This window comes from Antrostomus carolinensis, unplaced genomic scaffold (assembly GCF_000700745.2).
Source record: "Antrostomus carolinensis isolate BGI_N321 unplaced genomic scaffold, ASM70074v2 scaffold24150, whole genome shotgun sequence".
NCBI lineage: Eukaryota > Metazoa > Chordata > Aves > Caprimulgiformes > Caprimulgidae > Antrostomus > Antrostomus carolinensis.
The window spans coordinates 1-27,459 of NW_010288048.1; the positions used below are offsets into that span (position 1 = coordinate 1).

Here is a 27,459-nt window from a genome sequence, read left to right on the forward strand (position 1 = left end):
AAAAATGCGCCCCCCCCGCCCCAAAACCCATCACAATGTTGAAAGTACACAATACCTTTTAGAGAGTTTATTTCCAGTTATATTAGAGGCAATTGTAAGATTTTGATACTTAGTTCAAATCAGCTTGAATGACAACAGAATGCAAACTATCAGCTATTATTAAAAAATATAAATTCCACAAGAAATTTATTACCCAAAGTCTTCAATAGTATCTTTGGCCTGTTCCTGTCCTACCAAAACAAGAGGTTTTTGTGAACCTTATGCTTTTGAAAGTCTGTCCAGTAATCAGTGAGATCAAATCTGTTATGGGTTACCTCTTCTTGGCCATTCTTGTAATCATTCAGTTCCAATGTTTTATTACATCAAGAGGATTATACATAGGTGTTCCTAAGAAACCATTAATTTGTACTGTAGAGAAATAATTTCCTTTAAAATATAAATTTGCTCTCTACAGGATTTTATTGGTAACAGGGTTTGTTGTTGGAAATTCATGACACTGGAATGGAATTTCAGCCTAAATGGGGCTTTGCAAGGAAAATCCTATCTCTAATGTGTCATATTCCACATTTTAAACTGCAAAATCTGCAAAAAATGTAAACCCATTCCCAGCCATTGGCAAAATATATGTAGTTTATCACACTGTGTGCAAATCAGTAACCTTTATTGATTCTTGTGCACGGTTCTCTATTAAATAAAGTTGAATCAGCACTGCTGTGGGGCACTTTTTTTTATGACTAAAACTTGATGTAAAATGACTTTGTCTAGAATAATGCTTTTTGCTATTTCTCAATCCATTCTAAGTGCTTTACAAATACCAAACAATCTCAATAAACCTGTCAAGTTTGATCACTTGCTGCAAAACATCTCACAGGTTACAACCTCTGACATTTTTTTTTAGCTTGGTGCAGAATAAGATGCTTCTGTCACTGAGATGCCAACCAGTGGTTCTAATTAACCAAGAAGGATAACTCCAAAGAAAATTCACAAAATTTCTCCACTTTGTTTCTTTTTTGTACCACCCAACACCACCGCTGGCTCATGATCAAAAATTAATAAAAAAAAAAAGATCAAAAGTCAGGCTGGAATCTACTTGAGAACTGAATTTTCTCTGCAAGTTTTATTATCTGCAGTGACTGACAATCAGGAAATATTATTTGTTATTGTCAGTAGAAGCACTTATGTCACCTTCACTCGCTTACACACCTGTAATCATTCAGCTCATATTCGATATTGCTTAGAGACTGAACGAAATCCCCTGGTAGCATCCCATCCTCTCACTGATGCATCACCTCCCACTTTACAACTAGTAAGATGCTCCCAGATAGACATAATACAGAACCAGTTTCCTGCCCCTCACAACTAGAGGTATATACCAATTAGATAAGTCCCAAAGTCATGGCTAGATTGTCCTGATTTTTGCTAAAGCTCAGCGCTGTTATTCTGCCAGCACAAGCGTAGCGAGGGTCCAGGGAGACAGAAATATTTTAACTAAACATTCTAAAAGTAGGTCCACAGACTTAATCGTGGTATTCTGTTGCAGAGGCTGCACCAGAAATATTTAAATAGAATCATAGAATGGTTAGGGTTGGAAGGGACCTTAAAGATCAGGTCAACAAAAATGTTGAGTTTTGCCTCAATCTGGGAAAAAACACCATTTGTGAAGCAGTGAGCAGTGCTAGTGCCAGGCTGTAGCAAGTGGGACAGGAGCTTGGAAAGTGGTTCTTTACCAAAATAGAACTTCTTTTATCCCACCTGAGCATGCTCCATTTGCTGATTAGAAGCAGTGTCTTCCTGGAGGTGTATGATATGCCACAAAAGACAATGTGAATGCAGTGGCAGGGCAGGAAGGTTGGGGTGGCCTTGAGAGTGTCCCCACGCTTTCATGCCCTTCAGGAGGAGACCAATTCCTGGTTCATCTTTCCCCCCTAATCCCCAGAGTGTGCTGTTTTTAGAAAGCCCATTTACTGCTGTTTGTGAGCACCTTTGAAGTGCCTGATCTCAGTCTGAATATTAGTCATGAAATTAAGCTCTGCATTTGCATCAGCTGGGGCTGCAGATGAGTTGCTTAAGCCTGGTCCTTCCCACTGCTGTGACCATACAGCTGGCAGAACTGGGTGGGCTTCTTCTTCAGCGTACATTTGGGCTCCTAAACATTGTGTGACCCATCAGAATATGTTAGTCTCCCTCTGACAAGGATGCAGCAATGTGCTCAGTGATGAAAGTAAGATGCTGTGCCAGTAGCTGCAGGGCTCACTCTTCGAAATGGATTTCTTCCTGCTGTAGCTTCAAAGAGGAAAAGCAACCACGAGCGAGGGCATAGCTGATGCAAAAACATGAAGGTCACATATTCTCTCTTAGATAAGAAAAATAGTAAATTCGTTGTTGAAGCTGCAGAGGAAATGCAAGGAGCTGTCTGCTTTCCTTATACATTTCTAAGCAAACAGGGTGTGCTCCAGGAAATCTCCCTGACCCTCAGCTGTACCTGTTCAGCCCATACTTCTCTTGTCCCGATAGTGAGTGCTGTCAAAGTGAGGAACAGATTTACCTCCAATAGATAAATAACTTCCATTTAAACAGAGTTATTATTGTTAAAATTTTAGAGCCAAGGTCTGTCCTGACTTATCTTGTTTCATAAAGGCTGCACGTATCACAAAGACAGGACAGAAAATAGCCCCTGGGTCATGCCTTTTTAGAGCAGCTTTACTGAAAGAGGCTGCTTTTTTGCTCTTTCTGTAATTGAGCATGATGGCAAGTGCTTTATGGCTGTTTATTTGCAGTCCCCCACAACTTCCCCACCTCCTCTGCACCTGGGATTAGGTTTTCCCGCAATGAACAAATCTAACATTCAGTGAGCAGTAATTTGCAATGTGCCATGCTTGAATCAAGCAAAGAAATAAGCCAGTGGGGTTGTCATAAAGACCTGACAGATGGTAGGAGGAACCGCCTTTCTTAATCAAGTCATGCTCAGTAATCAGAGCTAGCTCGAATTTATAACAAAAAAGAAACCCTACCCAAATGAGGATCAATGGGCTGCATCCTGGTCTCTGGTTAGGACGAGCTCAGTGGCATCATTCTGTATTGAGAGTGATAATCAAGATCCGAATCTGACCAACTTTGGGGAGTTGAAAATACCAGTTAGGTCCTGCTGCTGCTTCCCTTGAAATGAAGGATTCTCCCAGGTAGACAACTTCTCCCAGTCCAGCTGTAAATATTATTTCAGTCTGAACTATAGCATGGTGGACAAGTAATTATCCAATAAAAATCTCCAAAGTTTAATTGTCTTCAATTTAATCGTAAATGTATTAGCTGAGTGTCCAGCCCTCCAAATGATGCAGCTGAAATACAGGACATGAGAGGCATAGGCTTGACCTTGATCTCCTCCATGTTAAGGTTTTTAATTCTAGAGAAGAATGGATAGGTCTCAAGACTTTTTCTGGCAGCAAATAACCTCCCGAGTCTCCAGCTTCAATATGAATAGTGTTTGAAAGGTTAAGAAAAAAGGAAGGGTTTTTCTGAAAGAACATGACAAGAATACATCTTTCTTCATTGAGAGTGGTTAAAAATATCAGAATAAAGCACCACCTTAACAATCCTGTGTGCTCTCTACTGTGTAGGAACTGCTATCCAGAGCAAAAGAGTTTGGGTGGGGCCACTCACATGATAAAAACACTTTTGTGGGACTGACATGTAAGCACAATTCAGTGAGTCAGGGAGCCTAACCACACTGTTTCTTTCCCTTTTCACTGTCTTCCAGGCTCAGAAGCAGCTGAGTGCAAATCCTTGATCTGCAGCTTCCACAAACACACCCACAGCTAAAATGGCAGAAGACGCTGATATGCGCAATGAGTTGGAAGAAATGCAGCGGCGTGCTGACCAGCTTGCTGATGAAGTGAGAACGATAGCTAAACTGGAAACTTGGGGTTGGAGTTGGCATGAGGGACACATCCAGAAATAGAAGCTGATCCAGCAAGGGATTTCTAGGGCTGATTCTGTCTTCTGTCAGCTTTACACTGAAAGCGGAATTGGAAAAGAAATGAGCTGGGGTAAAATTTAATGTCATGTTTAGTCTAGATTAAGGCATTTATTGATCATGAGTTTGGTTTAGGTATTAGAGTCTGCATCAATTTGGCCTCAGAGCAAAAAGCAGCGATTTAATATTTTTTAAGGATTCCTTCAATTTGCCAAATATATTAAATGTTAAAAGTCACCAATTAGGTCTTTGAAAAGTCTTAGCTGAAAACCACAGACTTTATTTTTAAAGTGGAACACCAGCTGTTCCAAGCACTACTGCCACAACGTGTGAGCAAGGGGAGCACAAGCCTTAGAGGCTGCAGCTGCCTGGAGAGCTGCTGCATTAGAGAGTCCTAACAGAGAGCTGAAGATGAAGAGATCGCCAGTACCCTGCTGATGGCCTGATTTTGAGGGAAGGCAAAGAGCATAGGAAAAAAACATTGTCAGCATGAGCCTGCACGTTAATGTTGGAAACTATCTTGCCAAATCTAAGTGGTTTTTCTTCTGGTTTTTTTTTTTTCAGTCCCTTGAGAGCACCCGTCGAATGCTGCAGCTTGTCGAAGAGGTAAGGACTTGCATTTTATTTGCACACCTGTTGTGAGCAAAAGTGATGGAGAGTCTGATACTGGAAGTGGTTTTTTTTAACTCCCATTGCTAGGGCATGGCCATGGCTTTACGTGCCTCTCCATCCCTCCTTACCCTTACCCCTTACAAGGGTCATTTAAGACACTGTGCCCTAGTTGCCAAGTGTCACACTGCAGACCAGCTCCTGAGGCACTGTTTTGCCCATACCTGAGTATCCATTGAGATAGGCTACTCAAGAGAAATGAAGGAAACAGCCTCTGAAGGTGACCTGGAGTCAGGGACAAGTGGCTGTGTTTGCTGCAGAGCTCCTGGAGCCTTGTACCAGCACTGCTCTGACATCTTTGCCATAACATTGCAAGTGAGGAAGTTGAGAAAGGCCCCCAGTCTGTTCGCCCTGTCGTCTCTAAATACCTCCCTCTCCATAGATACTTGCAGCTATGAGCATCAGTCACCACAGCATGTAAGTGCCCCTTCTTTACATATCTCTGAAACATTTGTTAGGATTTCAAGGCTCATGAGATGTCCTAGGTTGACAGCTCTGGAGAAGAAAGTTCTCTGTTTTTCCATGGTGCTGAGGAAGGGAACCCCAGCTCAGTCCTGCCTGGAGGGGATCACTCCCAGAGGAAAAAAAAAAAAAAAAAAGTCATGATTCTTTCACCCTTTTTGTAACAAAGGGGTTTAAAAGCTGGAAAATCCCAAACTCAGTTCAGTTTAGAGTGTTCAGCCATCAGGTGGTGGAAAACTTTGCTCCTACCTGACAGGACGAATTATTTTCAGACACTATGCGAGCCTTGGCTCTGGAGCTGGTGACATTTTTAATCAGGGACATCAGCACTGACAGTCCCAGTACTCCTGACAACCAGAGGAGTCTCCAGCAAAGACAATGGGAACAAAATTATATCAGGTCCTGCATTCAGGAACAAGTACAAGCCCAGCCGTAGGCTTCATGGCCTTGAAATCAATCATGGCTGAGGAGATCAATAGAGTCCAGTAGAGACAAAATTAAATTTCAGTGCACAGATAGACAGACAGATGGGTCATTGAGCATAGTCAGCATCGCGTCTCCTCCACAAACACTTCAGATCTGGGCTTCTTGCAACGGAAACGTGCTCTTGGCTCACGAGCGATCTGTCCCTTTTTGCTGCTCAATTCCCTGGACATGCCATTTCTAACCATCACTTCATGTCAACTCTATGCTGGATGCAGCTCCTGCTGAAATGAATTCAATAACATGGAAGAGAGTCTCACATGGGTACCTCCACAAATGCAAGGCGAGAGAGCCTGCTGCCCCAAAATGCCTGTGATCTAAATAGACAAGGCAGATGATGAGTGGGAAGAAAGAAAGGCGCAGGAAAGGGAAGTGATTTGCTCAGGGCCAAGCCATCAGTAAATATCAGCCCTGTCTCTCCTGAGCCATATCTGTGTGACCTATGCACTGCTTGAGTCTTCCTAACATATTGAACCAGCAGATTGTGAATGCCACTGGAATTTCAGTATTAAATCACAGCAAATGGCAAAGTGGGAGGAGAACTGGGACTGCTGAATTTACCAATGAATTTATGTAGGGCTCTAGTGCTTCTTGGAAGAGCTCGGAGTCTCTCCGGACCTGGCTTTTATTCAGATGCTACAATATCTTCCTGTCTAAATAGAGAAGTTTCTAAAACTAGCACTGAGTAGTCAAGGGAATTCTTCTACGATGAGCTGAATATTATTTTCACTGATGTGACTATAAAAGACCTTTAAAATTCTTCTGTGTTCTAAACGGTTGATTACTCCGACCCCATTTCCTAGGTACTTTTAAAAGAATACAGAATTTAGAGAGTGAGAGATTTTATACTGAAAAGACAAATGGTGAGTGTCTTTGAAATTGAACTCGCACTGCTCTGATTTAATAGACCCAAAAAAATCCAATTAGACTCCCTTACTTAGCAGAACCTGTCTAATGGGTAGAGGTAGAAATTATTTCTCAGTGAAATATTCTATTCTCTTGATACAGCAAATCTGTTATTCCTCACTCAGGAAAAGGATGCCTCCATATTTAAGCATCATTACTGTATATTTTTGAATTGATTCCTGTCATGGTTGGCTCTAGGAAAATATAGAATAAACAGACTGACTTGACTCCACTCTAGAGATAGAAGAATGCTGTTCACCCAGGGAAGCCCCATGGCAGTACAAGGGGCTTAATGATGAAATGTAGGTCATAGCCAGGGGGACAAAAGTGATGTCCCCAAAGGACCGTGCCCTCCTTGCCCAAGTAACCTGAATTTGGAGACTAAGCCCTGGTGTTGTTCCCAGGGAAGGTCAACAAGGAAAACCAGTCACTGGTGCTTATTTTTATAACCCAGCTTTGCAAGAAGCTCATTGTTTCAGTCCTACCACAACAGGGGAAACAAGAAGGAGTGGAGTGGCTGTTGTAAAGTAGCCACTGCTTTACCCCAAGGCAGCTACGTACTGGGATGGCAAATTACAAAAATCAGTTTGCCCTGTGGTACCCAGCATACCCAGTTACATACACACTGACCAATGCTCATTTGAGCTACTCAGTGCTATAAATACCTGTATTTTATGGTGATGCTGTGCAATGTTTGGGCCAAAACATGAAATAAACATGAAATGAGGCAGAAGAAGTGAGACTAAATACACAGTTTGCAGCTGACCTTCTTATTTTCTTGTTCAAGCTTTTTACCTCTGAGCCAAACTTTATGAAATGCAGAGTAACATGTGCAAGGGGAAAAGCCATGAGTCTACTACCATCAGGCAGTGGAAGCACTACAGCCTTTAAAGAAAATAAATTGTTGTATGGTGGGAAAAAAAAAATAATTATTTTTAGCTATGCTGCAGCAAAGGAAAAAATATCAACCAGCTCAGTACTGCAGAAAGCCCAGCAAGAAAGCACTTAGCAACATGAACAGACAAAAGGTCTTTTTAGTACATTTAAATTCAGACAGGAATTCTCTTGTCATATGCTGGGGGGGTAGAGTGAAGTTTACTAACATATCAAAGCTGAAGTAGTAAGCTATAAATATTTGATAACCTCATGATGCTTCTCTACACAGGACACTGAACACACAGTATGCTATTTTAGCAGCTTCCTTCATTCATGATTGGGAAGCGAGTTTGCTGTGACATTATTATCACAGTCAAATATTCCTTAGTCAGAAGAATAAAGGAAAAAATATTCTATGAATTTAGAGTTTTGTCCAAAGCTTGTCAAAGCTAATTTGAAAATTCCCTTCAACATTATTAGTAATTGGAACAATCCTGCTCAGAAAAGTGCTTTAAGCTGTGTAATTCCACAGAAATACAAATCTGGCCCAGAAGAAGGTGATTCATCATTCTGGTCATAGTTTTTCTTACACCGGATTAGACCCCTTGTCTATGTAAATCAGCCGAGTAGCACTGAAGTCGGGATCATTGAACTAGATGAAAACCAGGCACACGGAACTCGAGTGGGGGTTCACAGATTCATATCAGCTGAGGATCTGAACCACAGGGTGAACAGGCTGAGAAGCTACATGGCTCTTTAATCAGGCACAAAGAGACGTTACAGCATTAACAGGGTGACAGTGAACTTTGGAGCAGGAGTTGAGGAAATGCATTACTACAGATGACTCAAAAATGTTTCTTTGGCGACATTTTTGTCTTTCGGGTGTTGACACTTCTCTTCAAGTGTCTTTGGGAACTCTGGGAATTGCTATCAATTTCAGCTTGTCCTGGTATATAATTGTCTGTGTTAATTTATTCAAAGCAAATGCTATAATCCATATTGCTTAAAGAAAAATTCTTCATTGAAGTGGAAGTTTATGTAGTCTTCACATAACTGAGAAGTATGCACCTGTTTTTCAGGGTATCTCCTGAAATACAGAGAAAGTGATTTCTAAAATTTGGATTCTCTGATACATCCTTCCCTTATACTGTTATGAAAATCACCCCTCAGGCAAAACCAAAGTTGGAGTAGTTGCCTTTTGTAGAAAGGCATGGACAGGGCAAAACACACTGTGCTCCTGGAGGGAATGATGGACCCTTTGAGAAGTCATCCCAATTCTCTTCCTAGTTTAGTCCCACCTCAGGAAATTAAGTGACATAACAGCAATGATAAGAAATGATATAGCAATGCATTTCCCTTCCAAAGTGCTGGGCAAATTTCAGTGAATGTTTTGTTGCTGACTTGAACGGAGTTAGACCCTCATAAAAAAAAAATTAAAAAGCTGTTAGAGAAGACTAAGGATAATATATATTAAAGCCTCCAAAAGGGCTCCCAGTTACATCATTAAACTGGCTTCACTAAAGCAAACTGACGGACTTAGGATGATGAATCTAAGATCCAAATTAAGCCAAGAGTTTTAAAATCATATATTCTGGCTTTCTGATCAGTAGCTTGGCCTGTGGTCCAGTGGAGAACCTGGGCACATGCTTCATGGAAAGCACATTGAACCCAAACCAGTACTCTGTGTTTGCTTTTATCTAAACACTGGAGCTTAGTGCTACTGAAAGGCTGAAGGACATTGATTTTCATAAACTTTATGGGCTTTATATGCATGGTGCTGTTTCACCTAATGTGATTAATTTTTAGGTTTAAAGTGATGGCCTCCTGCTCTGAGAGGTCACCTTGTGTGAAAAATTGGGCAGATCTTTGCAGAAAAACAGTTGGCAACCCTTAGCAGTCTCCAGAAGACATGCTGGTCAACCTGCTCATTCCTAGAGTCAGGGCTGAGTGTGTTGAGGGCTGTGTGGACAAGATTATACATTTTCCTGTCTGCAGTATGCCAGCTTTATGGATAAACAGAGGAACTCCAGAGCTGTCAGTTTAATGCCTCAACAAAAGCATTTCGCACTGTGCCATTTTCTTCTAAAGGACAAGAGTGTGAGGTGTTTGTTGTACCATGGCAAAATCCATCAGTCCAAATTCTCCTCTCAAGCGCAACAAGAAGACAAGGAGAGACAGAAGTAACTCTGGAGAGAGAAGGCTGTTCCAGGTTTAAGAGCTAGATTAAAATGGCACATGCTCCATGAGCTCTGTAGGGTCCTATGAAAGATGCATTTTTCTTCTCTCTGGCCTGAACTACCCTAAGCATGCCATTTTTTGAGAATTCTTATTTTGCCACAAACTAAACAGGATTTCCTGTGCAAGGATAGGAGAGTGTAAAGAAATTCCTCCATTGCACAGGGAGAAAGAAAGGTTCTGATCCTGGGGAAAGTGTACCATTAGCACACATTTTCATAAGACGAACCCCACTAGTTCTACCCACTCCTGGCTTCCCGTGTAAATTCTCAATCATGTTGGTGAGCCCTGGATGTGGGTGGAAACCCTTCTCAAGTCCTCAGGACCATACAAATCAAAGCACAGTCACCGGTCCCTTGCCATGACTATGGCTCTTCTGGGAGTCATTTACCAAGGTTTGATTTCCAACTCCTATGATTCTGTGATGATCATAGAATCACAGAATGCTGTGAGTTGGAAGGGACCCACCAGGATCATCCAGTTCAACTCCTGTGCCTGCACAGGACAAGCCCAAGATTCAGACCATGTGTCTGAGGGCACATATTGTCCAAACGCTTCTGGAATATTGTCATACTTGGTGCCATGACCACCTCCCTGGGGAGCCTGTTCCGGTGCTCCACCACCCTCTGCCTGAAGAACCTTTTCCTCATGGCCAACCTCAACATCCCCTGGCACATCTTCCTGCCATCTCCTCTGTTCCTGGCATCGGTTGCCAGGGAGAAGAGATCAGCACCTGCTCCTCCTCTTCCCCTTGTGAGGAAGTTCTAGACCTCAATGATCAGTTGTTGTAAACCATATTCTTCTGGGCTGGCACTTCACAGACACAACTTCCATCACTGCCTATTACACATTCTCTAAGCAACCAGTTTGATTATGTCTGCTGACACCTGCCCCACTGAGACCAAGGGGAGTTTCTGTGATACTTTTAACGCAGAAGACACCAACTTTATGTTTGAGCCCCAAACACACTTATGTGGCACCTTTCCTCCTCTATATTCCTTTAAATGAAGAGGTTTTGTAGTTTCCAGCTTCAGTTTGTTGTCACTGAGGGTCAGTTATGGAGTGTTTCTCTCCTGCTCAGTCATCTGGATGATAAGCACATTTTTAGAATAGTTCTGTCTTACAGACATGTTTGGTTTTGAGCTTTCTAAAAGATCAGTCACAATAGGAATATTGAACTTTTAGGAAAGTCTGGATCTGTTTTAAATGCACAAATGTGAAATTTTTTTAATTACCTTTAGACAGTTAATTTTTTGTAGAAAAGCTGAAAATAAATGCTTAATAGAAACTTGGAACAGGAGGAGATTGTCACTTGATGTCTGAATCACCTCTCATCTTTGTCAGTGAGCATCTTTTTATTAGCTTCAATATGCTTTGGATTAGATCTCAGATGCAGACAAGCATATTCAGTGCACACCCTTTAATATTTTCACATTAGTATTAATGCTGTGGCAGGCTGCTCTTAGGAGATACAGTATTGCCTGATAAAATTATATGGCACTGATGGTCAGTTAAGTAAAAGAAAATTGCACTTCTTTTGCTCTGTGCAAGGATTTAATATGAAATACAATCCATAAGGACTAATTGCTGAATTCGTCTCATAGCATAGGTCTTATTCAGGTCAGTGGACATCTTAGCTGCGTGAAGACAATTTGCTCAGATGTCAAAAATTGCAGGAAAATAAGGTCAGAAGGTTAAGGAGCAACAAACATTTTCAGGCTGACCAAGTTTGACTCACTGAAAGCCAACAACTGTCATACCACCAATTGTGGGGTTTCCGAGTGCAATATTTAGAAGGGCTCCATGTCAGACTGCACCATATTTACTCAAACACAAGATGACTCAGTCTCCTTGTGTTTGCATGAGCAATGTTTTTTTTTTTTTAATATATATATACATATAAATCTTTTGGGGTAAGATATCCCTGGGTACCAAGAGCATAGAAAGATCACAATAAAAAGCTATTGCACATCCAATGCTTAGCAAATCTGACACCTGCCCTATAGAAAGCGTAAGATCATTAAAGGCTGTTTCCTTCCCCTAAACAGGCAAATCTAAGATGACCCTTGGACCCTAAGTTTCTAAAGGTTTCAAAAAAATACAAGCTGGTTGGGATTCAATTAAATGCAGTATGAGATTGAAGGGACAGAGAGGAGCAGAGCGCACCTGGTAGACAGCTGACCCAGGGGCAGTAGGGCTCAGCAGACTGTTGGGAGCAACATGGATGCTTTTTGTCTCCACCTGGCAACTTACACAAGGATTTAAAATTAAAAAAAAAAAAAAAAAAAAAAAAGGTGGAGGGGCAGAACAAACCAGGCTGCACACATCTGATGTTTTTCCCAGTTTCTACAGTGACATAGACATTAAAGACAAGAATAGGAGTGCAGAGAGAGGCAGACGAGAGCGCAACAAGAGGCGTCTCGCATCCCTCTTGAACAGAGCAGGATCCTCTTGAAGCAAAGCAGAGAAGCACCAGCTGCACCAGCCAGACAGCCCTCGAGTGTGGCACAGAGTCAGGCTTGTAGCTGAGCCCAGTGTGGGCAGCGTGCTGCCAGCCTGCCTGGGAGCACCTTGCGAGCACAGATCAGGCAGTGACAGCCAGAGAGACTTCACTGCTCCCAGAAAAAGAGATGAGTGATGGCAGTGAGCAGGGCAGTTGGAAGGAAGGATAATATGAAGTTGTTAATTAGCCTCAAGCAGGGGGAGGATGGCCTGAAAAAGCAAAAGGGAAAGTCAGGACTCTAGGTTTCCAGTCCTCATGTTCTTGTGCAACTGCAGGCATCTCCCCTGCCCTCTGGAAAATTGACTCCACCAACTTTATCTGCTTCACAGGGGTATGGGATGGCTTTATATTCACAGAAGTAGCTACATTACTGCTGCACATGTCCAGGTAACTCTCCTGGCAAGCTGTCAGGCCACAGAGGACTTTACTTCATCTGTTATTGAAGCACAACAGTCAGGAGATCGTTCAGGCTATTAATTATTCACAGGAGTTATCACTGCTTCAAGCAGAATGGAGCTAGTTTCCCCTTTGTAATTAAAAAGGAGCTAATCTGATCTGTGATATAGCTTAATATCACAGCACCCAGAAACCTGAGACACCTGATCACATCCCCGAGTGATGATAATGCATGCAAGAACTGCCTTTGTGAAAGGTGCCCTGCGTTTAGGCGGGTGGGAGCTCTGAATTTTGCTTAAGCCCTGTGTCCAGCAAAGGCGATGATAAGACTCCTATTAACTTCTGTGGGAGCAGGAGTAGGAACAGCACGTAGGTGTTTTAAAAATCCTGCCTTCAAGCTCAATCCAAAGTCCACTGATGCTAAAAGTATCTCTTGGCTGAACTAAAACTTGGCTCAAACCCATATCTATTAGGTCTCCAAGCCAAAAAATATGGCTTAATCCTATTAAATATTAGCCTGCTCTGAAAAGGATTTCCTAAGTAGGTAAGCTTTCTGACTTCTGTGTTGCAAGGGCTGTGTACAAACCACTATGCCAACTTACCAAACGTGTTTGTGCCATATCTATTCTCCTTGGGAATTTCTCCTGTGCAATGAACATACACCTGCAATATCAACACCCCCTTCTTCCCTTCTCCTGTGCCAGAGAACTTGTAGTTGAACCCTCTCTTTTTAGAAATTACTCTTGTGTAAAGTGATTATTTTAAACTCATAAGTCCAGAATTTTGTGTTTTCTGCAGTACTTCAGTGAATCCTGAAGGATTGATGGTACAATTGAGAGTACTCAGTTCCTTGTATGGTGTCCAGGCACATAAGGTCTTTGGACGGTGCCATTAGCCCCTTATGACCTTGTCATTCCTTTCACTGTTTTTCTTTTGCCTTCCTATGTCCCGTATCTAAGGCTGAGTGTTCCCTCACTGATCTCTTTCTCTCTCTCTCTCTCTCTCTTCTCCCCCTCTCTCCTTACCTTGCTACCACTATTGGGATGTAGAGTAAAGATGCTGGTATCAGGACTTTGGTTATGTTGGATGAGCAAGGAGGTAAGTTCAGATTGCTTCAGTAAGGAAGTATAACTATTCTCAAAGTACTGTACTAACTGTGTGCACTCCTGAAAATGAGAGCCATAAAACACATGTATGGTTGTGCATGAGAACCCAAGAACCTTTTTGCCTTTAGGTTCATTGTTTTACAGAGGAATGTACAATAACTGTGTAATAGTCCGTACTTCTTTTGATCCGTTTCCCATTAATGTCAAAAGAGCTGCAGGCTGAACTCATCCAAATCATCATTTTTTCAGCAAGCTTTGGGTCAAGATCCAGCTACACAACAGGAAGATTTGCCTCCATGAGTGTAAAAACCAACATTATTTACACAGGTGCTATGTAATTTTCTCACTTGTTTCATCTACAAGTGAAAACCATGCATTAAATGCAACCCAAGAGAAGGTAAAACAGGTTTAGCTTGTGTAAAATTCAGTTGCTTTTTGTACAGAAATGTCAGTGAGGATAACAAAAATTGAACATTCAAAGTGACGACACGATCAGCGCATTAGGATTGACCATATAGGAGCTTCCAAGCTTAGATGAGTCTCTGTCTGTGGATGACAGTGACAAAGATAGAGATAGATATATTTGATACATTCCAGGAAATTACACTTTTGCCCTTCATAATATTACAAAGAAGCAGTTAGTTCCCTGCCCCCAACAAAACTAATAAGTCTTCATTTGCCACAAACCCACAGCACCGGCAAAATGGTGTCTCCAAAGAGAAGTTAAATCAACAGGATAGAAACTTCTGCTATCAAACCAGCCCCCCAAAAGCCCTTGTTATTGTTTACTGTTTGGCATGATATGAAACTGTATTAGGAAATGTTTTCTACAGAGGTAATGCTCTATTACTCATCAAGCCCAGACAATGATTATAGGCAACAGTAGGGCATCGTTGGGAAATGGACTGCAGAACCTGACAGCCCCCTTTCATCTGTGATGTCCCTGCCTCTCTGGTACTAAAATGAATGAAAAGTAATAGCAGGACCAAACCAGAAAGTATTTTCTTCTATTTGCTTTTACATGTATGTCTCATTGCTTCCCCCCCACTTCCCTCTTTAGAATTTAACCTAACCAAATTTGGTCTCATCAATTTGTCTTGACAAGAGAAAAAAAAACAACAGAAAATATTTTATTGTCTTTGGATTTTTTTTCTCAATAACAGCAGTAAAAGAACTATCACCGAATACAGAAAACCAGAAATTACTTATGTTGAAAGAGATATGGCACCTGTCTAAATAATAGGGTTTGTTTCAGAAGTGAATTATACAGTTAAAGTAAATCACAAATATTATCAGATAAAGTCTGTAAATACCCAGCTGTGTCTTGCAATGTAATTCATAGGCAAATCAACAGAAACTTTAGTGGTTCCTATAACTTCCCTTGTGTTTATTCTTGGGAAACTATGATTTTGTTCTTTAACTGCTATTTTTCCAAAGATAGCAAGGGGTTTTTATTTTGGTTTTAACCCTGATTTTTGTTTTTTTTACTTTGGAGTTCTACTATTGCTAAAGCCCTGTATGCAAAAATTGTCTGATTAACTCTCTAGTCGTGCTAGGAAGGTCAGTCTGTATGAGCCAGGTAGCTGAGACTGGACCCACTGACCTCTTTGGAGTCCAGGATACGCCCAGAGATGCAGTTAGTAGATACTTACAAGAAAGAATAAGACAATTTAAAAGTCACTTTGAATTGGTTATGGTCATGCCTTAAGTGGTTCAGTAAATTTAGCTTGTGACTTTCTAGTATGAGTTTCTCAAGGAAAACAGCCCAACAATGCTACAAACCCTCAGAATATTGTAACCACTGTACTATGCTAAATGTTTAACTAATTTTGTCCATTTTAGCTATATGTGTCTATAATAATTCCTGATTTGTTTTATTATTTTAGCAATAAAGGACTTCTTATATTATTAGGCAAAATACGCTAATGATGATTTTGAATCCTCTGTAATTAGTGCAATGTGTGCAACTCAACGGATGTCTCAGCAGATTATCAGATTAAGGAAATAATTTGCTAACAGTGCCATGTGATCTCTTTTCAGCTGACTGCACAAGTCACTTAAGATTATTAGGTGTTAAATATACAAAAACCATGACATTGATCTCTCCAGTGGGCAGCAAGCAGAATATCTAATCTCTGCAGTTGCTTGAAGCTCTATTTCTAGGTTTCCTTACAAAATTGCTTGCTTTGAAGATAAATAGACCTTACAAGGAAAACTTTTTCAAGCTGATCTCAATCTAAATAACACAAAGTAGAACTCATTTTCTGACATGAATAAGCAGAAGTCTTTGGGATCGTAAAAGGAAATAAGTCAATGTAATTTTGCAATACTATTTATATAATAAAACCAGTCTGGCTAGCTCCTGTTGGCTAAATGCTTAGCACAGCTGTCTGTGCAGCAGACCACAGAGTCTGTTATGACCCTACAGAGATGTGGAGCTTCACAAGAGCTTTCATTACTCCTGTTTCACAGAGAACGGGACTGTCATAAAAACTAAAGACCTCCTTCAGTGCCCTTTGAAGTCACTGGGAATCTGAGTGGGCTTTTGGAATAATCCCTCTGCAATACCAAGAGTTGTCATTTTTTAGAGCCAGGTATTGTCACCCACACCAGTTCAACACAGTTCTTCCCCTGGGGAGCCCACAGGAAGGAGCTAAGAGGTTAGATTCTTCTTGTTTAGGTTTTTTCCATCTTTCCCAGACCCTATGTGCACCCATAATGCTTCAAGTTTATTTTTTTTTTTAATCTGGCTTGAGTCAAACTCCCTTATTTAATTATTTAAATATAGATATGTACACAAAGTTGAAACTAAAATATATACCTTTCACACTAAAAATGTCATGCTGCAAGGTTTATTGAGCAGTAGCAATTGCTCTGCTTCATTAAATAGGTCTTTGAAACATGCTATCTTAGAAAAAATTTAACATTTGGATCCACGTTGGTTAAAAGCAGACCATAGAAATGAAACTGATAGTACAAAGTGGGAATATGAAGATAAACCTGAATTGCAGACGTAGCAGGGGGTCCCAGAATAAACTCCCATCACCTGGGAGTATCAGCAGGCAGAGAAATTTGGACCTTCAAGGATGTTTTTTTGTGGGATGGTGTCCTCACATAGTTTGTTACAAAAGAATTTTGGTTTTGTATTCAAAACGCGGTGGAGGGGAGAAACTTTTCCAATAACAAGAGTGGCAGCACAGCCATTTTTCATCCAAGACAAGATAGAGGACTAGCCACAACTTTGATAAGCCACAAAGAAAACGTCAATGCAATTGAAATTTTCTCCCTGCATCACAGCAACAGCAAACGCACAACCAGCAGTGCCAGTGAACACAGGGAGCAGCTTAATCTACCCAGCAGATCAGGACTCCAGATCAAACTGAAGTATGGAGATAAAACAAGCAGAAGTTTGTGATGGTGCCCATGCTAACTGGCCTCTACTGGTTTTACAGGAGTTGCAAGTTTTACAGTTTGGTATGAGTTATGGCTGACCTATTTCTACAGCTCTGAAGAAACAACTGTAGTCAATACAATGACAATTACCATTCCTTTCCATCAGAGAACAAAATTATGGTCCCTTGCACAGGCTCTTTCCCCAGCTTATCTCCTATTCAGCAGCTACCATGAAATTGATAGGCAATTGGATGCCAAAAGCAGAGTTACTAGAGGTGCTCCAACAACACTTATGACCTGAGCCGTTCAGTCAGAAATGGTTTGATAATTAGCCAAAAAAAAATGGTAACTACCAACTATTCTAGATTCTACAGGGAAAATGGTATTAATTATGTTGCAAGTGTAGTGCAGCACAAAAGACAAAAAGCAGGTTGTGCCTTGTCTACTGTTATTTTCAGCACAGCTACATGTGGGCTCATGAGCACTGTTTGCTTCCCGCTTCCACTCACACCTGTGCTCAGCAGTGTCTTTCGGAGTGGAGCTATGTCAAGACTCAGGATTTCTGAAAAGGCTGTCCTAGAAATGTACTGCACTCTGATATGATTCTCCTTTATGGAAAATAGGATCACCGAGTATGACTGGAAATAATCTGCTGACTCTCTTTCAAATTCAGCCCTCTTGTATGCAATTATGATTACAATATGTTCCTAAGTGTCCTTTTTTTTTGTCTTTCCTAATTAAAATTGTCCTTGGTGACAATTGCTTCACTGCACAATACTCCAGGCAAAGGAGCAAGTTTCCTTCTCCACAGGCATTTAGCTGGCATTCAAGCACAGGCCTCAGGTCCTGGACACTAGTCAAAGAACATTTATTAAAAATTACAGATGGGGATGCAAAGGTGGAGCAACATGACAGTTGTCCTGTCCTGGTCCTGCATCCAACGCTGTGTTAAGATGTTTTTGCAGCTGTGTTTGCTCAAGAGACCACAGGAGCAGCTGAGGGATGTCCTTGCAACAGCTTCCCTCACCAAACCACTTCCCCAGATCAGTCACAGAGTGGAGATTTGACAGGCTGTTACAGAAGATCCTAGCAAAGACCCACTGGCAAAGGACCACAATGCTACAGTAAAACTAACAGGACCAGCTTAAGGTCTCTCAGTTGCCTATGGTTTTATTACAGAAGTAATTCATAAGTATAATGATACAGGTAAAAAAATACCCTTGTTTGTATCCTAAAATATGCCAGTAGTTTGCTGTAAAATCTGGAAGAAGATATATGTCCACTATGTTTGCATCAAAGTGACGTTCTCAGACACAAAAAGGATATCACTACGCAAAAAGGGCTAAGCTAGCAGAGCTTCCTGGAAAAAAGTGAAGGAAATCTCAATGAAACATACTTCTGATGTGTATTCTGCTTCCAGACAACGCCAATTCTCTTATATATCATATATGATATCTAAACATTATGTATATAGAAGTAGTATATTCCAAGAATACTGCAACAAACTATCAGAAGATGTTTAAACTCTGACCTTGAGGTGCTTCTCTAAATAGGAGATAAAGGACATGGTCTTTTGTAGGTGTCAATTTGTGTAGGTTTATGGCAGTATATGCCAGCAGACTGTCTTCCCTAAAATCTTCAATATAATATGCAAAGTTGGAATAGGAAAGATCAATGAAAACGGACATTAAATTAACCTTTTGATAGCCATCTGATTTCTTACCAGCAGTGATTCATTCTGGGCTAGATTTCAATATCAGTTATACCAATACAAATCCAGAGTGACTCCATTAAGTTAATTCCTCTATAATATTTATGCCTCAGTAATTGTGGTTAGACTCATGAACCTACCTCCTTGTCTGTGAGACCAGATCTTTGACAGGTATAAATGGACGTTGCTCCATGAAGCCAGCATAACTAGGCCAATTTAAGCCAGTTAACAATCCAGCCCACTACATTAACAGCTAGCAAATAGTTTTAGGAGGAACAGCCAGCTGTCTAGACTTCTGGGCTGCAAATATGACATGGGCTCTTTACACTGATAAGATTTCCTTTAATGGAAGATAAATGAGTTGTGGGTTCCTCTTCTATTCAGAAATAGCATAGGCATCATACACAAATCGTAAAGCGGGATTAATTAAGTCAGGTTCCTGGAGAGAGCTATAATTTAAATGAAAGTCTTTGAGTCATGTGAAACACTCTTCAATTAGCACTCATCTACTCAGGCAGAATAGGGAACAGGGAAAGAAAGTTTGAAAGGCCCTACTACACACCTGGCTTCAGAAAACACGCATCTGAGCAAGGAAACTTGCTTAGACTGAAAGCAACCAGTGGTACCAGACCTAGGACTGACCCCTGCAATTACCTGGCATTTTCTACTTGCCAGCTGAGGTTAGAAGAAATACAGGCAGCAAAATCACTGGAAGAAAGGTGATTTGTCCCTTCCAGCGTCAAAATACACAGGTGAGAACAGCCTTCTTTTAACAGAGAGCCCTGAAAACCAGCCAGGTTCTGCAAACACAGCTCTTGCGTGCAGGAGGTGGACCTCTGTGACAGAACTTTAGCAATTCTCGTTACACTGCATGAACCAGCATAAAAGCCAGCTCATGCACCCACAGCTGCTTCCCAGAGCAAGTATTGTCCAACTATGCAGGAGCAGGCAGGACTCTGAGTTATTGAGGAGCAGGAGCACTCAGAGGGGTATCACCTTCTACCACGGACTCACATTTCTGATGAGACTGACAATCTGTGGCTCCAAACATAAACCAAAGCTTCTGCTAAAGCCTCCCAACCAAAATGTAAAATTCCACTGTGCATTAAAACAGCCCCAACCTTGTGGTTCTGGTTCTTGGCTCAGCAGTTTATCTGGCAGAATTTGTGCAGTGTATCTCTCAGGTTTCCTTATTAGTTTACCAATCCTTTGCTCGTATTATCCATACCCCTTTTAGAGGGCACTGCCAGGTAACTCTGATCCTTTAAATGTATCTTTGGATTTGGGATCAATAATTCCTATGGTAACAGAAGACAGGCACATCCAGCTGAGAGGAATGAGAACTGACAGCTGAAGAGCAGATGCAGCTGACAATACTGACGTGGCACCTCTCCTTCTCAAATCCCAGCCTCATGCAACCATTAAACAAAGAGCACAAGTTCAATATTTGAGTTATTTTAGCTTGAACAATTTAGGCCAGGATTTCCAAGGCCCTCTAGGGATGAGATGCCCAGTTCCCATTAAAATTAATTAAATAAAATTAAAATGGGAATTGGGTATCCAAATCTCCCAGAAAGCTTTGAAAATCTAAGCCTCAATTGTTATTAGAAACCCAAGTAAGAAATTAGGCCTATTCATGTTCCCAAAGAAGTCAAGAGGAGTTTTGTACTGACATCAATGTGCACGTGATTATTTTTTTTTTCTAAAATACCTTCCTTTTTATTTTTTTTCTCTTCTTGATAGGGCTCAGTTAACATCAAGGCTGACATTAAATTTCTCCTATAACCAGTACTCTCTTAGCTACTTTCGTCTCATGTTTAAGTCTGTATTTATATCCAATATGGGGAACACAGGGATGCATTTGTGTTTTACTGGGATTGCTTTACTTTGCCTCTTTAGACATAGTTACAATTTTTACTGGATTGAAATGCCATTCCAAGTAAATTTCTCATCCTCTATAATATCTATTTGGGTTTATCCTTCACGAAACAAATGGTGTGGCTTTCCACCCATGTAAGTGCTGTTGCTACTGCAGACTCCATATAAGACCTCTCATCCCGTTGGATTCATATCTACAATTTTACATTGTGGAACAGTTCCTCTAGGCCATTTTCCCCAGCTTTAACAGTGAAGAAATTAACACATTAAATTACTCTGATCTACCAAGTCACTAAGAAAACCCTAGATCATTGTCAGCCTCAGCTGGAAATAAGCCAAACTCTGTTTGATGCCATCGGAGAGACAGTGTCTATATATGGCTCGTTACCGGGCTTGGTGCTTCGTAACTTGCCCTGGAGCAAAGCAGAAGTGACCCCACTGAAAACATGAGTCTTCACCCAATGCTTGTTTTCATAAGAGCTCTTGGGGACAGAGACAAGGAATGCCATGGCCAGTGGTCCTCTCTCAGTGAGCATCAGGATCCTGTGCTGGTTGTAATTGCTCTGTGTTCACTGAGGTTACTCCTGACTTACAGCATCCACACCAGAAAGAAAATCAGCCCTGGGGCCATACTCAGATTAAAAATTAATATCCAAAGCCAACCAAAGTGGCAGGTCTCAGTTTCCTCAGCCTCTGAAAAAAAGGAGTACTTGGATATGGCTCTTAACAGCTCGCTCCATCTCTGGTACCATTACTACCAGCTCCCCCACTCAGTTACCCACTAATCAAAGCAATTACACTGCCCAAAATCACCTAATTCCAAAAGACTGAGTAAGCGTAAGTAACTGAAGCATTTTCCATGGAAGGACGCCTTTTCTCCTGTATTAACATCCATAAATGCAAAATAATAACACTTTACCTTTCTTTCTCTTGGATGTCATTGGTGTCTTAGTAAATGAATGTATTGTATTATGTTTCCAGACCTTAAACTTTATAACCCTTCCTTTCTACATCATTACATCTTGTTTAAATTACTATATTTCAAACATCTTCCTCCTTTGTTTTGCTCTTCCCATATTAGTAAAAAACATCTTCAGCATCCAGTGCGGCATACAACCTTTCAACAATGCATCAGCTCAGATTAATGCATTGTAATGTCATTATTAATTCAGTTCTACATGGTCACTTTTCATGTTCTGTTGAAGACAAAAGCAAACAAACAAAAATACAATTCATTCCACACTGTCATCCCTTTGTCCTGACCAGAACAACTCGATCGTGTTGAAGAAGGCATGAACCATATCAACCAAGACATGAAGGAGGCCGAGAAAAATTTAAAAGATTTAGGGAAATGCTGTGGCCTTTTCATATGTCCTTGTAACAAGTAGGTACTGGGTACCGGCTCTGCTATGTGGTGTCCAGTTTTTTGTCAGAGTGAATGTCTGAAGTTTTTTGTCTTTTTTTTCTTTGTCCTTTTCCATCTGCTTCATTCTGTGGGGATAAAATACTTGTGTTTAATCAGAACAACTGGAACGCATCGAAGAGGGAATGGACCAAATCAATAAGGACATGAAAGAAGCAGAAAAGAATTTGACGGACCTAGGAAAATTCTGTGGTCTTTGTGTCTGTCCATGTAACAAGTAGGTGCTGCCTGCCTCATCTCTTTGAGCACTTAAGGCTGATCTCAAAGGCCTTGTGAAGCTCATCCTTGCTAGGCACATGGACAGGATGAGCATGTGGCATGCAGAAAGAACGATTCTGGTTCAAATGCATTCATCTCATAGCATAGATAACTGACTGGGAATTACTGTAGATGCATTAAAATCAGGCATACTGCAGTGAAAGCTTCACTGTCGACACCTTTTAATGGTAAAAGTTTCAACATTTTACACAAAGTGTACTGAGTGGATCCATTTTCCAGTGAACAAAAACACTGGGGCTACCTTATTCCTGGAGATGCTAAATTTTGAAACATAATTTCAGAAACCAGTTTAATAAACAAAACAGCTGAAAAAGTGCAGAAGAGGTCATAATAAACATTACTCAAAATGATGGATGAAAATCACACCTTCTTTCACTGTTCAACAGAAACAGTTCTTGATGAGATCTTGAAAGAGACATGATGTTTCACAATTGGAACCCAACCTGAAATGGTTTTCATCCTGCCATAGGCAACAAATTTGAGATAACCTGAACACACCAAATTTCTCTCGTTTGGGTAGCACGTACACTAAGCAGAAATGTTGAAATGCATTGAATTTGCTTGCATGCCATCACACTTGAACGAAACCGTCCTCCAAGTAATGCAAAGCTTGTTTTAAATGCCAAGTGAAAATGTAATGTGCGGTTATGCGGGTAGAGGAAATAGGGGACAAAGTGGACCAACTAGAAGTCCTTGAGGAACAGCAAATCCAGCGTGCAGTGAGTAGGCATGCAACCAGGTTACAGTGAAAACATTCATAAAGAGTTGGCCAGAGATTGTGCAGGAAACAAAGCGGAGTGCAGTGGTTCTGTAGTGTTATACTCCCTTTCTGCGTGGCACAGTTACTTTGTTCACAACCAGGGCTTGATCCTACCATGATTATAAAGACAAAGGAGAGGGAGCTGTCATGGAGTTCAGAAATCAGAATGGTATGACTGTGTTTCTGCCTTATCAGTCACAATTTATTTTGAAATTAATTCCCTTGGGACACAATGCAGCTACCGCCTCAGCTTTAAAAAAAATCCATTTTGTTCCTGTGTACCAAGCCACAGATACTTTGCTGGGGTAAATATTTGGCCCAGGATGTGGTACTATTGCCCTAGTGTGCAGAACAGGAGAGAGACAAGGAGGAACGGAAAGAGCTACACACACATTTGGCCTTTGTCAATGGCCCTGCCTGCAAATGGTACCAGCTCTGATACAGGACCTAGTGCAGAAGAGCTGCAGGTACAACAGTATGCAGCAGAAACATTAACATCTCCCACACTCTAATTGCAGCTTAAAAAGGAACACTGTCCTGGCTTGCTCTTGCTAGAGAAATGTGTACATCAAAAGTTCACCCTTGAAGTACAAAAAATTCCAATGTATTTTGCAGGAATCATCATTTTTTAGAGCAGCTTTAATATTCTGCACCGTAGGAAAGGCTGCTTAGAACTGCCAGCCAGATGTGTGGCGTAGATGGGATTAGCACCTGACTTGTGACCTTAAAACAATTCACTATGATTGCAGTTTCATTAAATCAATCGATGCAAGAACATAAAGATACTGCATGTGTTTGACACGGGGGACATTCATTTTTAAAGGTGTCTCTTCCCTGCTTTAAGGCAGTATTCTGACCTTTGCAGTCTGCAGCCAGATTTCGTAAACCAGCACTGCTAATCAGTCAATGTGTTTAGAAACAGAGAATGGATGAACAGTTCTTTTAGAGGCTGTTCCTGGAATCACTATGCCAGGACTCAACTAGTGCGAATAAGATCATATTCTAGGAAGTGGAGTGCAGGAAGGAGAGAAATCCGTACAGTTCTGGGCATCAGTATCACCATGATCCTCTACTGCTCTTCTGGCTGGTAGTAGATTAATAGTATGTATTTAAGAAAGATTAACCATTTCACACATAACTATACTCTGATAAACAGAGTAAATATAACTCTGTGAGCCTTACCAAAATGTAAGGCTTCATCCTACATTCTCAGGAGACCTAAAAGGCCCATGGCATGAAACTTGGACCAGACTGCATTCAAAAGGACAACTGCTATTGACCATGAGCGGACCCAGACTCCACCTGTTGACTTTAATGGGAAGTCCACAAGAAAGTAGAGATTGAGTTCTGGGTGTATAAAATCATTCACCTCAAGCACAGAGACTGTCTCACTCTCAAAGTTGCACAGGTCTAAAGACCAAGTGAAAATCAGTAAGTGTGTGTACAGCAAGAGAACTACTTTCACTCATTTATACAAACACCAAAGCTGACGTACAGTTTTAGAGAACTAAGAACAAATAACCCAACCATTTTCTTTTTAAGTCTTCAAAAATTTTAATAGAAAATAAGTGACAAAACAGATAAGTAGGAAAGATCCTCTCTTCATCTACACTTTAATTCTATATTGGAGCATGCAGCACATCTTCATGCTCAGTAGAAGCCAAGCTGCTCCAGGGGGCATGGAGAGAACATAACACCAGAGATGGGTTTGTTGTGTCCTTTCCCAAATTCCCCAGAAGCATGTTCAGTTTCTCCCCCAAAATCCAAGCCACAGAGCTGTTTATATGACTGATTGGAACTGACCAAAGAACAGGGAAAACACGGAGATTTACAGTTCCCCACAGCTTCATTGGAAACTGCTCCACTTCCAGAATAAAATAAAGAACTTATACCTACAGACCCCAAACACTCACATTCTCCTGTTAAAGGGTTCAGTCTCATCTAATGACCCCAGTGACAGCAACCCAAAATGTGATGCACATGCTAATCTACTACTGAAAGTATGCCTGGATTTTAATTTTCTATCCATGGCAGCTCAGTCAAAAATAGCTCTCTGAAAGCTAATATAACTGTCACAACCAACAAATATAACAAGTTGCTAGGCTATTTTAGAGACCTGTGGTTTAAAGCTCCTGAAGGAAGTGATGATCCATTTTTGCCTGTGTCTTGCTTATTGTGAAGGCTGTTACCGCTGATGCATTAAGAGTATGATGAACTACTGGGGCAACTGTGCTTAGTGAGAATGCTTCACTTCTTATTCATGCCTGTAGCTGGTGCATGAAGAAAAATGTAGAAAAATTTCCCTTTCTGATGCTAGATTGCTTGTATCTTTTCTTCTCTCCTGCACTCATTTCACTTCTGCCTATTTTACTTTTTGTCTCTGTGGACAAAGGTTTGTACATCAACTGTCGATGTATGATTACTATTTTCAAGTACCGATATATTATTTGAAAAATCTAACAAACCCTATGAATTTTATGATAAACTCATCCCCTAATCACCTTGGGAAAGGTTAGTGGCTTTAAATGCCTATTATGCCACATACACATTAAAAACCATCAACAGAAGCTCAATCTTCTGCAGGATAAAATGTTAAAATCTAGCTAAATCTGTTTTTCTCTAAGAGGGTGTGTTGCTGTGATGTGATGTACACACTATATTTGGCAGTTTTGTTTTTATGTCTGTCTGCCAGTACGTTCTCTGTGTTTGATGTCAAAACATATATGTCACTGAAATGAAACAATGTTTTCTACTTATCTGTATTTCTTCTCTTCTTTTTTCTTTTTCTTTTCTTTCCTTTTTTTTTTTTTTTTTCCTTCTTTCTGGAAACTAAGTCAACATCCAAAAACCTGTGTGCAGTGTTGTAGACTTGACAATCGCAATTCACCCTATTGGAAACAAAATCTCTGACCATCACAGTTGTTGTGGCAGTAAAGTGAAAAAACAAACCCCCAAACCCTCCTTTTATTCAGGGTTATGATATATCGGTATACAATCAATGACCCTCTCTATGAAAACTCATTTGCTTGATTCAGCTTTTAGCTTGGAGAAGTTAAGATTTTTACATTTGTCCTTGTCCACTTGATACTTTGTTACTCATTATCTTTTTTTGCATAGGCTTAAATCAAGTGATGCTTACAAAAAAGCCTGGGGCAATAATCAGGATGGTGTCGTAGCCAGCCAGCCTGCACGTGTCGTAGATGAACGGGAGCAGATGGCCATCAGTGGTGGCTTTATCCGCAAGTGAGCCTTTTTATCCACCGTTTTCTCTCTATTCTCATTGTCACTGATATATTTAGATTTCTTCCATATGGTCATGAGTTCTGTGATGCTCGTTAACTCCTTCAGTGGTTCTGGGTAATGCAGTGGAGCCAGTGTTTTCCACCGGGTGGTGGGTGCTCAGATTTAGGTTGATGGTGATTAAGACAGGTACTAAAGTCTGACTGCATCCACTGGCTTCCCCTGGCCATGTGGGGCTTGCCTGAACTACTGCAAAGGATGGTTATGGTGCTAGAAATCCTAGAAGTAAAGGTCTTAGCCCTGAGAAGCAGAGGATGGATGATCCGAGGGCTGGAGCAGCTCTGCTATGAAGACAGGCTGAGAGAGTTGGGGTTGTTCAGCCTGGAGAAGAGAAGGCTCCGGGGAGATCTTACAGTGGCTTTCTAGTACCTCAAGGGGCTAAAAGAAAATTGGGAAGGGACTTTTTATAAGGGCAGTTAATGACAGAACAAGGGGTAATGGCTTTAACCTGGAAGAGGGTAGGTTTAGATTAGATATTAGGAAGAAATTCTTCACTGTGGGGGTGGTCAGACACTGGAACAGGTTGCCCAGAAAAGTTGTGGCTTCCCCCTCCCTGGAAGTGTTTAAGGCCAGGTTGGATGAGGCTTTGAGCAACCTGGTCTAGTGGGGGGTGTCCCTGCTGATGGCAGGGGGGTTGGAACTGGATGATCTTTAAGGTCCCTTCCAACCCAAACCATTCTGTGATTCTATGATTCTAAGATGCTTGAAAACATGGCCCTAAGCTGTCCTTCTTTAGACTGCCCAGAATTGGGCAACAATAAAATAGAAATAATATCTATTTATTTACTTCACAGCAGCGATGTGAGGTTGCAGACTGTTAGGACCAGTCAGCACTGTTCTCTGCACTCCAGCTCCCTGATGTGAACAATGCACTTTTCCTGGGGGCGTTCTTATGGGTCTTATTAACAACAGTTGTCAAATGCCTCAGAAATGAAGTGTCAGATAAATACTAGTTTTTTATTATTATTATGTCTCGAGATATGTAATGCTCATTACCTATCCTTCCCAGAAGATGTACCAAAGCATTCGGCACCCATTCCTTTCTTTTCAAAAAGAAAAAAGCTTTTCTGCCAAAGCACCGAGCCAAACGCTGAACTTGAAGCCCACTT

General features: G+C 41.0%; 1 protein-coding gene across 2 annotated transcripts in view; it reads left to right on the forward strand.

Moving 5' to 3' along the window:
- Positions 1-3,790: 3,790 nt before the first annotated feature.
- The window catches only part of SNAP25 (synaptosome associated protein 25), a 31,107-nt gene continuing 7,438 nt past the window's right edge, over positions 3,791-27,459 (forward strand). The window contains exons 1-5 of one of the 2 annotated variants that reach the window (XM_010165463.1): positions 3,791-3,889; positions 4,535-4,576; positions 13,550-13,598; positions 22,111-22,228; positions 26,168-26,293. In XM_010165463.1, coding sequence (XP_010163765.1) covers positions 3,818-3,889; positions 4,535-4,576; positions 13,550-13,598; positions 22,111-22,228; positions 26,168-26,293 — 407 coding nt within the window. In that variant the 5' untranslated portion in view covers positions 3,791-3,817. Of the gene's footprint in view, positions 3,890-4,534; positions 4,577-13,549; positions 13,599-21,854; positions 21,973-22,110; positions 22,229-26,167; positions 26,294-27,459 lie in introns of both variants that reach the window. The other variant, XM_010165471.1, reaches the window with a different exon arrangement.